At 43.8% G+C, this 13,361-nt stretch overlaps 1 protein-coding gene across 1 annotated transcript in view; it reads left to right on the top strand.

The window, feature by feature from the left end:
- Positions 1-13,361, top strand: part of LOC139555091 (collagen alpha-2(IX) chain-like) — a 31,862-nt gene continuing 18,501 nt past the window's right edge. The window contains exons 1-10 of the mRNA XM_071368570.1: positions 1-339; positions 2,465-2,539; positions 4,168-4,203; positions 7,860-7,922; positions 8,791-8,844; positions 8,933-8,968; positions 9,757-9,780; positions 10,668-10,721; positions 10,837-10,890; positions 12,186-12,236. Coding sequence (XP_071224671.1) covers positions 268-339; positions 2,465-2,539; positions 4,168-4,203; positions 7,860-7,922; positions 8,791-8,844; positions 8,933-8,968; positions 9,757-9,780; positions 10,668-10,721; positions 10,837-10,890; positions 12,186-12,236 — 519 coding nt within the window. The 5' untranslated portion in view covers positions 1-267. The remainder of the gene's footprint in view (positions 340-2,464; positions 2,540-4,167; positions 4,204-7,859; positions 7,923-8,790; positions 8,845-8,932; positions 8,969-9,756; positions 9,781-10,667; positions 10,722-10,836; positions 10,891-12,185; positions 12,237-13,361) is intronic.

The raw sequence follows: 13,361 nt of genomic DNA, 5'->3' as shown, positions 1-13,361 counted from the left end.
GCTTTCAGGAGCTCCTGTGTTCACTGGGGCAGGCTGTAGGGCTGCGTTACACCTCTCTCTCATTCCATCTCTCCCTCCATCCAACCATTCCTCTACACCACTTTTACTGGGTGGAATTTTCGGGGCTGCGCACATAGCCCCCATCCCCCTTTGGATTCCCTACTGTTTCTGTCCCGGCTTGAAGGAGAAGACAGGGGAGAGCGAGAGAAAGCAAGAGAAGAGAGGATTTAGTGCTGAGGAGAGAGAGAGGGAGAGGAGAGAGGGATCATGACTGGACTCTCGGCTGTGTTGAAGAGCTGGGTCGTCCTGCAGACTCTGTGCCTGGCTCTGGCCCAAGTGGTGAGTGGAGTGGACAGGGGAGGTTAGGGGTGTACCCAGGCTGAGTTGCTTCTGGCTGGGGTACGGTGGGATAGACGTCCCCTTGGAGAGAGGGACTGGTGGTGAAGGTAGACGGGGACTTCTGTGCTTGCTATGGTTTTGTTGTCACACTGGCTAGTTGTAGTTGGAAAAATACATTTTGGAATTGGGTTGTTTCAGAAAAGTGAATGACCTCAATCTTGTTTCAGGGCTTGAGTGTTTCATCATAGTCATAACATTGTTGTAATGATGAGTCTAGAGCTGCATGAAGATCAGTTGTGTAATGTGTGTATTTGTGTGTGTTGTGTGATGTGGCATTGTACATACATATATAGTGTTTCTTCCTGCCATGGACTATGTGCCTTGATTCTGTGGATGAAGTTTCTACCTGAATACAGATGAAGAATTGGAATGTCTCCTTTTTCAAATGGATGGTTATTCCTGAAGAGCAGTTGGAGGGGATACAAAACCATTTCAAATGTTTGTCAAAAAGGAGATTCAGGACAGTCATCAAGGGAGAGCGGCACTCACACTGGAATTCGGCTGGACACACACACACACACACACACACACACAGGCTGTGTATTCAAGACACCCATGTGCCTTTACTGCGAAGCCCCCTATTCAAACACACCCACCCACACACACACACACACACACAGACACACAGAGAATGACCGACCTGAAGATGCGCTCCACCAAATCACACCTACATGCTATCCAACAAAAAGTTACCAGTGGATCTGTCTGAACAAACAGGACCATTGTATTGAATTCCCAACCTTATTTCTGAATGACTGGCAGAATTCTGGAATACATCTCCACACAGTATGAGGATTCTGTGTTGTGACTGGATGAGACTGATTGAAATCGAGTCAAGGAACTGCATTTCCAAAGGAAGGGGATGGGATGGGGGGAGTGCTTTGGTAAACATCTTTCCCCCACCCTACCTACTACCTTAGATTACTTGGTGACAAATATTTTAGTTTTACACCCATTTTTGGAAGCGATATACTTCTTACAGGATGTGAGATTTTTTACATTTCTATATGAAAAAACATTACCTCATTCATCAGTCATATTTCTTTTCATGAGCTCTGGATAATTGTATTACATTTCCTACATCGTTCCAAATACAGTCTTATAAAAAAGGGTTCCAAAAGGGTTCTTCGGCTGTCCCCATGGGAGAATCATTTTTGGCTCCAGCTAGAACCCTTTTTAGTTCCAGGTAGAATGCTTTTGGATTCCTTGTAGAACCTCTGTGGAAAGGGTTCTACATGGAAACAAAAAGGTGTTCTTCCTGGAACCAAATAGGGTTCACAAAGGGTTCTCCTATGAGGACAGCCCAACAACCCTTTTAGGTTGGAAGAGTGCAGGCTACCAGTGGTATTGGATTTGTATTGGCCTTACATGCTTTATCAAAATGTGATGGGTATGGGTGATGTTTCTAGGTGATTCATTCACTTCAAGTTTATGATGTAGTCTTGTTTCTAGAATTGTATTCACATGAGATATAACATTTAATTGTAGCTATTAATTGCCACTTGATAATGTGTGATTGTCTCATGTGACGTTGTTGTGCCTCATTTATCAATTAGGACTATCCAAACATTGGTTCAAAAAGCACCTGGTTCAAAACTAGTCATATCTCCATTATCAAAACTAGTCATATCTCCATTATCAAAACTAGTAATGTCTCCATTATCAAAACTAGTCATGTCTCCATTATCATAACTAGTCATGTCTCCATTATCAAAACTAGTCATGTCTCCATTATCAAAACTAGTCATGTCTCCATTATCAAAACTAGTCATGTCTCCATTATCAAAACTAGCCATATCTCCATTATCAAAACTAGTCATGTCTCCATTATCAAAACTAGTCATGTCTCCATTATCAAAAGGCCTACAATAAAATGACACACACAATCCCAAAACGTGTGAAATGTTTTACTGCATTACAGTTATCTCACATGTTCTTTATAGTATGGAAATAATATGTATCCAATTGGATGAATACCAAAAAGTGATACATTCTAAGGCCAGGTAATTATCTACAAAACCACTGCACACTTCTAAACACTCCATTTTGTTTTCATTTTTTCCAGAGCGGTCCTCCAGGACCTCAGGGCAATCCCGGCCTACCTGGGCCCTCTGGCACTCCCGGGTCCGATGGCATTGATGTGAGTATTACCTCCGCTTCGCCCTGAGCCAACAGGTTGTCACAAAGACGGGCATTGTACCCAATAGAGCGCTCTGAGGTAGTACCGCGGTTATACCACCAGGGGGCGGACGGAATGAAAACACAGCAGCACAAAAGAGCTCTGTTTCCCGCAGAGAGAGAGGTCTTTGAGTTGGGGGCTTTATCTCCGTCCCAAGGGAAAGGTTTGGGATCACATCGCGGTAATGTGATACCTTTGAGGTATTCTCAGTCTAAACAAAACCATGTTCTGAAAACATGTTGAGAATACAGAATTACACCATGAATGGACAAGGGAAGAAACTAATGGTGAGGCCTATATGATCCAAAAAGATTGTGATGTTACAAGTTAGACATGCTTTTATCCAATGCAATTAGTTGAAGAGCCGTTTCTTCCCCAAAGCCAGGCAGATCTACTGTTAAAGATAATGGTTTAGGATTATGTCAATTCCCTTACTCAGTTGGAGAGAGCGGCTCATTCTCTATCTAACTAATGGAAGGCTATGTACTGGCAGGTTGATGTTTGATGTGAACATGGATCACCTCTTGTGGGTTGGAACTTGGAATAGCTTTTGAGGGCTCCGGGGTCAGATATTTATCTGCTATGGTATGTGATGTCACCAAAGGGTGGGCTTTAATAAAAGTGCTGTGAAACACAATTCTGGCCAACTGTAGATGCCAGCTGCATTTCATTCCAGAAAGGTTGTTCCATCCCATCTGCCCTTGTTCATTCTCCTTTGCAGACCTGAGTGGACTAGGGTAGGTGTCAGCAATAGCTCCAACTAGTTTCTGCCATATTTACGATGCAGTCCTATCATGATTGGAAAGTTCCCTCACTCCACATTGAGGGCGGAGCAAACATGAGCTGTCAATCATGGCTGGATCTTAAAAAAAAACATTTCCCCCCTCATCTCCACCTGACAAAATGACCCTTGCAGATCTGTATGGAACTGGATAGGTGTATACGCAATAGTTTGATGTCACTACTAGATACTATGCATCTCAGTGGTCTAAAGTGGCTTCCTCTCCTTATCTGATCTTTCTTATTCCTGATCTGAAACACTGGCTAAATGAAAGCAATATTGAGGGCGGGTTACACTTTATTTTAACAGTCCGTTATAAACCATTTATAAGGCATTTACAAAAAAATTGCACACCATTTAGGGTTAGGTTAGGGTTATGTAAAGGTTAGGGTTAGGGTTAAATAACACTTTAGATTAGGGACTGCAAAAATACTTTACTTATGATTAGTAAATAGTTGATAAATGTGGGAGTAATGAGTAATTAAAAATTGTTACTAGGGTGCCTACCAGGAATTAACTTTCACTTGTCCAGAATTTATAGGAAAAGTCTGTTCAGATTGAGGAAAGGAGATAAGGTAAAGAAGTCACTGTTTGGGATTGAGATATAGCCATAGTCTTCTGTTTGGGTCAGGGGAGGTTCCACCATTCCTTCCAGATCAACAAGGGGCTGTCATTAAGGAATGCTATGTCAAGGACTTCGTAATCTACATAAACTGACTTCCATGTCGTCAATCTCAGAAAGTAGTGAACATACAATACCAATTGTTAATATCATGTCTTTCTTTCTTGTTCCTCTCTCTCTTCACAGGGGGAGAAAGGACCTCCTGGTCCTCCTGGCCCAACAGTAAGTTACTGTATATGCGTATGTGTGTGTGTGTGCATATTCAAGGGTCAAATCAAATCAAATCAAATTTTATTAGTCACATACACATGGTTAGCAGATGTTAATGCGAGTGTAGCGAAATGCTTGTGCTTCTAGTTCCGACAATGCAGTAATAACCAACAAGTAATCTAACCTAACAATTCCACAACTACTACCTTACACACACACACAAGTGTAAAGGGATAAAGAATATGTACATAAAGATATATGAATGAGTGGTGGTACAGAACGGCATGGCAGATGCAGTAGATGGTATAGAGTACGGTATATACATATGAGATGAGTACTGTAGGGTATGTAAACATAAAGTGGCATAGTTTAAAGTGGCTAGTGGTACATGTATTACATAAAGATGGCAAGATGCAGTAGATGATATAGAGTACAGTATATACATATGAGATGGGTAATGTAGGGTATGTAAACATTATATTAAGTGGCATTGTTTAAAGTGGCTAGTGGTACATTTTTACATAATTTCCATCAATTCCCATTTTTAAAGTGGCTGGAGTTGAGTCAGTATGTTGGCAGCGGCCGCTAAATGTTAGTGGTGGCTGTTTAACAGTCTGATGGCCTTGAGATAGAAGCTGTTTTTCAGTCTCTCGGTCCCTGCTTTGATGCACCTGTACTGACCTCGCCTTCTGGATGATAGCGGGGTGAACAGGCAGTGGCTTGGGTGGTTGTTGTCCTTGATGATCTTTATGGCCTTCCTGTGACATCGGGTGGTGTAGGTGTCCTGGAGGGCAGGTAGTTTGCCCCTGGTGATGCGTTCTGCAGACCTCACTACCCTCTGGAGAGCCCTACGGTTGTGGGCGGAGCAGTTGCCGTACCAGGCGGTGATACAGCCCGACAGGATGCTCTCGATTGTGCATCTGTAGAAGTTTGTGAGTGCTTTTGGTGACAAGCCGAATTTCTTCAGCCTCCTGAGGTTGAAGAGGCGCTGCTGCGCCTTCTTCACAACGCTGTCTGTGTGGGTGGACCAATTCAGTTTGTCCGTGATGTGTACACCGAGGAACTTAAAACTTTCCACCTTCTCCACTACTGACCCGTCGATGTGGATAGGGGGGTGCTCCCTCTGCTGTTTCCTGAAGTCCACAATCATCTCCTTTGTTTTGTTGACGTTGAGTGTGAGGTTATTTTCCTGACACCACACTCCGAGGGCCCTCACCTCCTCCCTGTAGGCCGTCTCGTCGTTGTTGGTAATCAAGCCTACCACTGTAGTGTCATCCGCAAACTTGATGATTGAGTTGGAGGCGTGCATGGCCACGCAGTCGTGGGTGAACAGGGAGTACAGGAGAGGGCTCAGAACGCACCCTTGTGGGGCCCCAGTGTTGAGGATCAGCGGGGTGGAGATGTTGTTACCTACCCTCACCACCTGGGGGCGGCCCGTCAGGAAGTCCAGGACCCAGTTGCACAGGGCGGGGTCGAGACCCAGGGTCTCGAGCTTGATGACGAGTTTGGAGGGTACTATGGTGTTAAATGCTGAGCTGTAATCGATGAACAGCATTCTCACATGGGTATTCCTCTTGTCCAGATGGGTTAGGGCAGTGTGCAGTGTGGTTGCGATTGCGTCGTCTGTGGACCTATTGGGTCGGTAAGCAAATTGGAGTGGGTCTAGGGTGTCCGGTAGGGTGGAGGTGATATGGTCCTTGACTAGTCTCTCAAAGCACTTCATGATGACGGAAGTGAGTGCTACGGGGCGGTAGTCGTTTAGCTCAGTTACCTTAGCTTTCTTGGGAACAGGAACAATGGTGGCCCTCTTGAAGCATGTGGGAACAGCAGACTGGGATAAGGATTGATTGAATATGTCCGTAAACACACCAGCCAGCTGGTCTGCGCATGCTCTGAGGACGCGGCTGGGAATGCCGTCTGGGCCTGCAGCCTTGCGAGGGTTAACACGTTTAAATGTTTTACTCACCTCGGCTGCAGTGAAGGAGAGCCCGCAGGTTTTGGTAGGGGGCCGTGTCAGTGGCACTGTATTGTCCTCAAAGCGGGCAAAAAAGTTGTTTAGCCTGTCTGGGAGCAAGACATCCTGGTCCGCGACGGGGCTGGTTTTCTTTTTGTAATCCGTGATTGACTGTAGACCCTGCCACATACCTCTTGTGTCTGAGCTGTTGAATTGCGACTCGATTTTGTCTCTGTACTGGGACTTAGCCTGTTTGATTGCCTTGCGGAGAGAATAGCTACACTGTTTGTATTCGGTCATGCTTCCGGTCACCTTGCCCTGGTTAAAAGCAGTGGTTCGCGCTTTCAGTTTCACGCGAATGCTGCCGTCAATCCACGGTTTCTGGTTTGGGAATGTTTTAATCGTTGCTGTGGGTACGACATCGTCAATGCACTTCCTAATGAACTCGCTCACCGAATCAGCATATTCGTCAATATTGTTGTTGGACGCGATGCGGAACATATTCCAATCCGCGTGATCGAAGCAGTCTTGAAGCGTGGATTCAGATTGGTCGGACCAGCGTTGGACAGACCTGAGCGCGGGAGCTTGTTGTTTGAGTTTCTGTTTGTAGGCTGGAATCAACAAAATGGAGTCGTGGTCAGCTTTTCCGAAAGGGGGGCGGGGGAGGGCCTTATATGCATCGCGGAAATTAGTATAACAATGATCTAGGGTTTTTCCAGCCCTGGTAGCACAATCGATATGCTGATAGAATTTAGGGAGTTTTGTTTTTAGATTAGCCTTGTTAAAATCCCCAGCTACGATGAATGCAGCCTCAGGGTGTGTGGTTTCCAGTTTACAAAGAGTCAGATAAAGTTCGTTCAGGGCCATCGATGTGTCTGCTTGGGGGGGAATATATACGGCTGTGATTATGATTGAAGAGAATTCCCTTGGTAGATAATGCGGTCGACATTTGATTGTGAGGAGTTCTAGATCAGGTGAACAGAATGACTTGAGTTCCTGTGTGTTGTTATGATGATCACACCACTTCTCGTTAATCATAAGGCATACCCCCCCGCCCCTCTTCTTACCGGAAAGATGTTTGTTTCTGTCGGCGCGATGCATGAAGAAACCAGCTGGCTGCACCGACTCCGTTAGCGTCCCTTGAGTTAGCCATGTTTCCGTGAAGCAGAGCACGTTGCAATCCCTGATGTCTCTCTGGAATGCTACCCGTGCTCGGATTTCATCAACCTTATTGTCAAGAGACTGGACATTGGCGAGTAGTATGCTAGGGAGTGGAGCGCGATGTGCCCGTCTCCGAAGCCTGACCACGAGACCGCCTCGTTTGCCCCTTTTTCGGCGTCGCACAGGGTCGCCGGCTGGGATCAGATCCATTGTATTGGGTGGAAGGCAAAACACTGGATCCGTTTCGGGAAAGTCATATTCCTGGTAGGAACGATGATGAGTTGACGTTAATCGTATATTCAGTAGTTCCTCCCGACTGTATGTAATGAAACCTAAGATTACCTGGGGTACCGATGTAAGAAATAACACATAAAAAAACAAAAAACTGCATATTTTCCAAGGAACGCGAAGCGAGGCGGCCATCTCTTTTGTGTGTGTGCGTGCGTTTGTGTGCATGTTCAATAGTGTTTGTGTGAGTGTGTTCACTTTACACTGACAATATCTCTGATGTGTGTGTGTGTATACCTGACTATGGCTGTGTCTCTGTTCTCAGGGCTTGAAGGGGGAGCCAGGTGAACATGGTCCAGATGGAGCTCCAGGAGAGAACGGCATTGACGTAAGTCTCCTGTCTATCAGCTGCTAAGTGTGTCTGTAAGAGACTGACAACAAGACAAAGAAAATGTGAAGTAGAAAGAGAGAGAGAAAGAAAGAGAGAGTTAAAAAATGGATGAGTTTGTGAGGGAAAAAGAGAGAAAGAGAGAGAGAAATTGATTATTTTGTGAGGGAGAAAGAGAGAGAGAGAGAGAAAGAGAGTGAGAAAGAGAAAATAGACACAATGTTTGTGTGTTTGTGTAAACCTGTAGGAGTGAAAAGCATTGATGTAAGTCCTGATGCATTGATGTACTGTAACCTAGCTAGATAGACTGAGCTTTATGTTGTTATGAAGTTGGCTGTTTTCAGGAAACTGCTTCTCTCTAAATAAGGTAACGGAAACACACTCTGCAGGTCTCACAGTCACATGCTGAGAAACATTCCACAGGGATTTACCCTGTAATCCGGCCCGGAATCTCAATCCTAGTTTTCCTGCCGATTACCTGGAAGTGTCAAGTCCAATCAGACTACTGATAGTCTCAGTGCTGTAATGAGAATTCAGGTCTCATGTATAGTAGATGTCATAATCCCCAGGCTCTGGCAGGCACTAAAGGTGCAATCTGTCACCTTCATTTCAAAGTGCTGCCCCTGCACTTGTTTGTGAACTGTGGGTGTGAGTCCTGAAAAAGTAGCAGGCTGTTCAATAAAAGTTTAGCATTAGAAGAGACAGAAGTCTCCTTACAGTGCTGTGTTATTAGAGCACATAATGAATACAAACCATTCTAATATTTACCACAACCTCATTATTGAAGTGCAGAACTGAAGTAACACTATTGGTGATCCAACCCGATCTTACTGACTGAACACATCGCTCTATCTCTCTACGTCTCCAGGGTTTGATTGGAGCAAAGGGAGATCGGGGTCCTGTCGGGAACCCTGGACCTAAGGTAAGGACCATGGTGGGAGTCTACATTGTATGCAAACTATGAGAGAATAAACCCTCATGTTGTTGTTGTTTATTGTTGTTTTCTACAGGGCCAGCCTGGGCCTGGTGGTGAACCTGGACCAACTGTAAGTACTAACTCAACAGAACCTGAACACTGTTCAGTACAGACTACATATAGCCTGAACACTACAAATCCACTGGAACTAACCCTCCGTCATCAGTAGGGCCCAGAGTTTTACCCGACCACATGACCTAACTAGGATTACAGAGGTATGGGGGAGACCCTAGTCATGGGGGCTACATAACACTGGCACAACAGCTTTCAGCAGCTAACTGATTTACAATGTTATAACTAGTCTCGTCCAACAGCCGTGTACAGTGGGTCCAATACCTCTGATACAGGGTCAGATATTTGTTCATCCCGCAAATTATTTGGAGTCAGGGTAATCTGATCCTAGATCTGTGGTTAAGGCAGGTTGAGTAAGACTACATGTAGTTACAGTAAAGCACACTAGGTGGTGGTGTGTAGCTATATTTGACAGACTACTTGACAGACTGTACTGTATTGACAGAGTGGAGTCAGTTAGTGATATGCTCGGATGAAGCATTGAATTAAATGAATTCCATTACTTATTATGACACATTAAACATTGAACACACATTGATTGCTTTCTCTTTGTCTGGGTTAGATTGATGAACACTGTCTGTCTAGTGTTCTGTCTCTGTAGACACATCTGCTCTTAATTGAATTAAAATAAGATAATTGTTGAAACAAATCATACATGAGTTATTATGCACATTTGTTTGTGATTATATGATTACAAAGACTTAACTAATCTAATCACATACTTAACTAATCTCTCATTCCCCTTTCCCTTTCCTTCTCTCTCTCTCTCTCTCTCTCTCTCTGTAGGGACCCGGACTGCCTGGTCTGGCTGTAAGTAGCTATTTGTTAATTATATCCCTATAATTAAAGACAACTTCCTCCCCAAAAAGTAACTAGTCAGACACTACATATTACATTCTGAACTGAATTACATTGGCAGTGTATACCCTCTTCTGGAACTAGTCAGACACTACATATTACATTCTGAACTGAATTACATTGGCAGTGTATCCTCTTCTGGAACTAGTCAGACACTACATATTACATTCTGAACTGAATTACATTGGCAGTGTATCCTCTTCTGGAACTAGTCAGACACTACATATTACATTCTGAACTGAATTACATTGGCAGTGTATCCTCTTCTGGAACTAATCAGACACTACATATTACATTCTGAACTGAATTGCATTGGCAGTGTATACCCTCTTCTGGAACTAGTCAGACACTACATATTACATTCTGAACTGAATTACATTGGCAGTGTATACCCTCTTCTGGAACTAGTCAGACACTACATATTACATTCTGAACTGAATTACATTGGCAGTGTATACCCTCTTCTGGAACTAGTCAGACACTACATATTACATTCTAAACTGAATTGCATTGGCAGTGTATACCCTCTTCTGGAACTAGTCAGACACTACATATTACATTCTGAACTGAATTACATTGGCAGTGTATCCTCTTCTGGAACTAGTCAGACACTACATATTACATTCTAAACTGAATTGCATTGGCAGTGTATACCCTCTTCTGGAACTAGTCAGACACTACATATTACATTCTGAACTAAATTGCATTGGCAGTGTATCCTCTTCTGGAACTAGTCAGACACTACATATTACATTCTGAACTGAATTGCATTGGCAGTGTATCCTCTTCTGCCAGATGGATGAAGATCCCCGTCTTTTTCTCTTCCTCTTTGTCTTTAGGGAGCCCCGGGCCCAATCGGCCTTCCCGGTAAAATTGGACAGACTGGATCTCAAGTAAGACCCTTACCATTGTTGTCTTATGTCAGATAGCATACGTTACAGAATCTGTTAGCTACTCTTCATCTTCATCATTTCATTCCCACCATCCTCTTGCTCCCTCTTCTCTCAGGGCATATTGGGAGCACCTGGACATCCAGGAATTCCAGGACCGCCAGGAAAACCAGTAAGTTTACACCTAGAACCAGCAAGAAACTAGTAAAACAACATGTAGTACAAGTAAAAACCAGTAAGTTTACACCTAGAACCAGCAAGAAACTAGTAAAACAACATGTAGTACAAGTAAAAAACAGTAAGTTTACACCTAGAACCAGCAAGAAACTAGTAAAACAACATGTAGTACAAGTAAAAACCAGTAAGTTTACACCTAGAACCAGCAAGAAACTAGTAAAACAACTTGTATTACAAGTAAAAACCAGTAAGTTTACACCTAGAACCAGCAAGAAACTAGTAAAACAACATGTAGTACAAGTAAAAACCAGTAAGTTTACACCTAGAACCAGCAAGAAACTAGTAAAACAACATGTAGTACAAGTAAAAACCAGTAAGTTTACACCTAGAACCAGCAAGAAACTAGTAAAACAACATGTAGTACAAGTAAAAACCAGTAAGTTTACACCTAGAACCAGCAAGAAACTAGTAAAACAACATGTAGTACAAGTAAAAACCAGTAAGTACACACCTACCACCAAACCGGCAAACCAGCAAGTACAAACCTAGTAATAAAAACCAGTAAATTAAAACTTGTAGGAAACCAGTAAGATGTTGTGGGCTGTAATAAGTAATAAATAAAACGTGTAAGAAACCAATAACTTACCGCAAAAGAAAAACGTTTCGTTACAAGCAAGAAACCATTGTTCCAGAGATAACCCAATAATCCCAGTCCAGATGACCAGTACATTCTCACCAGTAAGTGTACCAGTACGCTCCCCAGAGCAGCTCAATGAAGCATAATTGTAGACAGAGCTGTGTGTGTCTCTTAGCTCCCCAGTTCTTCTACAATGTACACAGTGAGTGATTTCAGGTGGGGAGCAGCCTCACAGAGAGTGATGCTCCCAGCCATGGGGAGTCTATTTGTCTTGGTTTACCGGTGTTGCAGAGTAAATAAAGTCCCATTAGATCTGGCTCCCCTGTCTCATCTCACTGCTCCCTGAATACCTCAGCTGAGGGGGGCCATGTTGTACTGAAACTCAGTATACACACAGTCAGAACAGCTGCCTCAGCACTGTCTTAAACAATGATCTCCCTAGTCTTCCTCTTTCTCTCTCTCTCTCTCTCTCTCTCTCTCTCTCTCTCTCTCTCTCTCTCTCTCTCTCTCTCTCTCTCTCTCTCTCTCTCTCTCTCTCTCTCTCTCTCTCTCTCTCTCTCTCTCTCTCTCTCTCGCTCACTTCATCTGTCTTCTGTCTTCTTTGCATATTTCTCTATTCAAACATATATTGTTGTCACTCTCTCTTTCTCTAGGGACCTCCAGGGAAGTTCTTGGGCGGAGAGGAGGGCAGCGCAGACTTCCAGGTAAGATCCCTCTACACCTCCTCCTGTCGTTTGTCTTTTCTGTTTCTATCTGTACTACTCCAATGTACCTGTTCAACTCCACTGTACCTGTTCAACTCCACTGTATCTGTTCTACCCGGCTGTACCTGTTCTACTCCACTGTATCTGTTCTACTCCACTGTATCTGTTCAACTCCAATGTACCTGTTCAACTCCAATGTATCTGTTCTACCCGACTGTACCTGTTCTACTCCACTGTACCTGTTCTACTCCACTGTACCTGTTCTACTCCACTGTACCTGTTCTACTCCACTGTACCTGTTCAACTCCACTGTATCTGTTCTACCCCACTGTATCTGTTCAACTCCAATGTATCTGTTCTACCCGACTGTACCTGTTCTACTCCACTGTACCTGTTCTACTCCACTGTACCTGTTCTACTCCACTGTACCTGTTCAACTCCACTGTATCTGTTCTACCCCACTGTATCTGTTCTACCCCACTGTATCTGTTCAACTCCAATGTACCTGTTCAACTCCAATGTATCTGTTCTACCCGACTGTACCTGTTCTACTCCACTGTATCTGTTCTACCCCACTGTATCTGTTCTACTCCACTGTATCTGTTCTACTCCACTGTATCTGTTCTACACCACTGTATCTGTTATACTCCACTGTACCTGTTCAACTCCAATGTACCTGTTCTACTCCACTGTATCTGTTCTACTCCACTGTATCTGTTCTACTCCACTGTATCTGTTCTACTCCACTGTATCTGTTCTACTCCACTGTATCTGTTCTATTCCACTGTATCTGTTCTACCCCACTGTATCTGTTCTCCTCCACTGTATCTGTTCTATTCCACTGTATCTGTTCTACTCCACTGTATCTGTTCTACTCCACTGTATCTGTTCTACCCCACTGTATCTGTTATACTCCACTGTACCTGTTCAACTCCAATGTACCTGTTCTACTCCACTGTATCTGTTCTACTCCACTGTATCTGTTCTACTCCACTGTATCTGTTCTACTCCACTGTATCTGTTCTATTCCACTGTATCTGTTCTACTCCACTGTATCTGTTCTACTCCACTGTATCTGTTCTACTCCACTGTATCTGTTCTATTCCACTGTATCTGTTCTACCCC

The sequence above is a fragment of the Salvelinus alpinus genome, chromosome 26 (assembly GCF_045679555.1).
Source record: "Salvelinus alpinus chromosome 26, SLU_Salpinus.1, whole genome shotgun sequence".
NCBI classification, from domain to species: Eukaryota; Metazoa; Chordata; class Actinopteri; order Salmoniformes; family Salmonidae; genus Salvelinus; species Salvelinus alpinus.
Note: the sequence above shows the minus strand (reverse complement) of the source record. Positions and strands in the feature narration are given on the sequence as shown.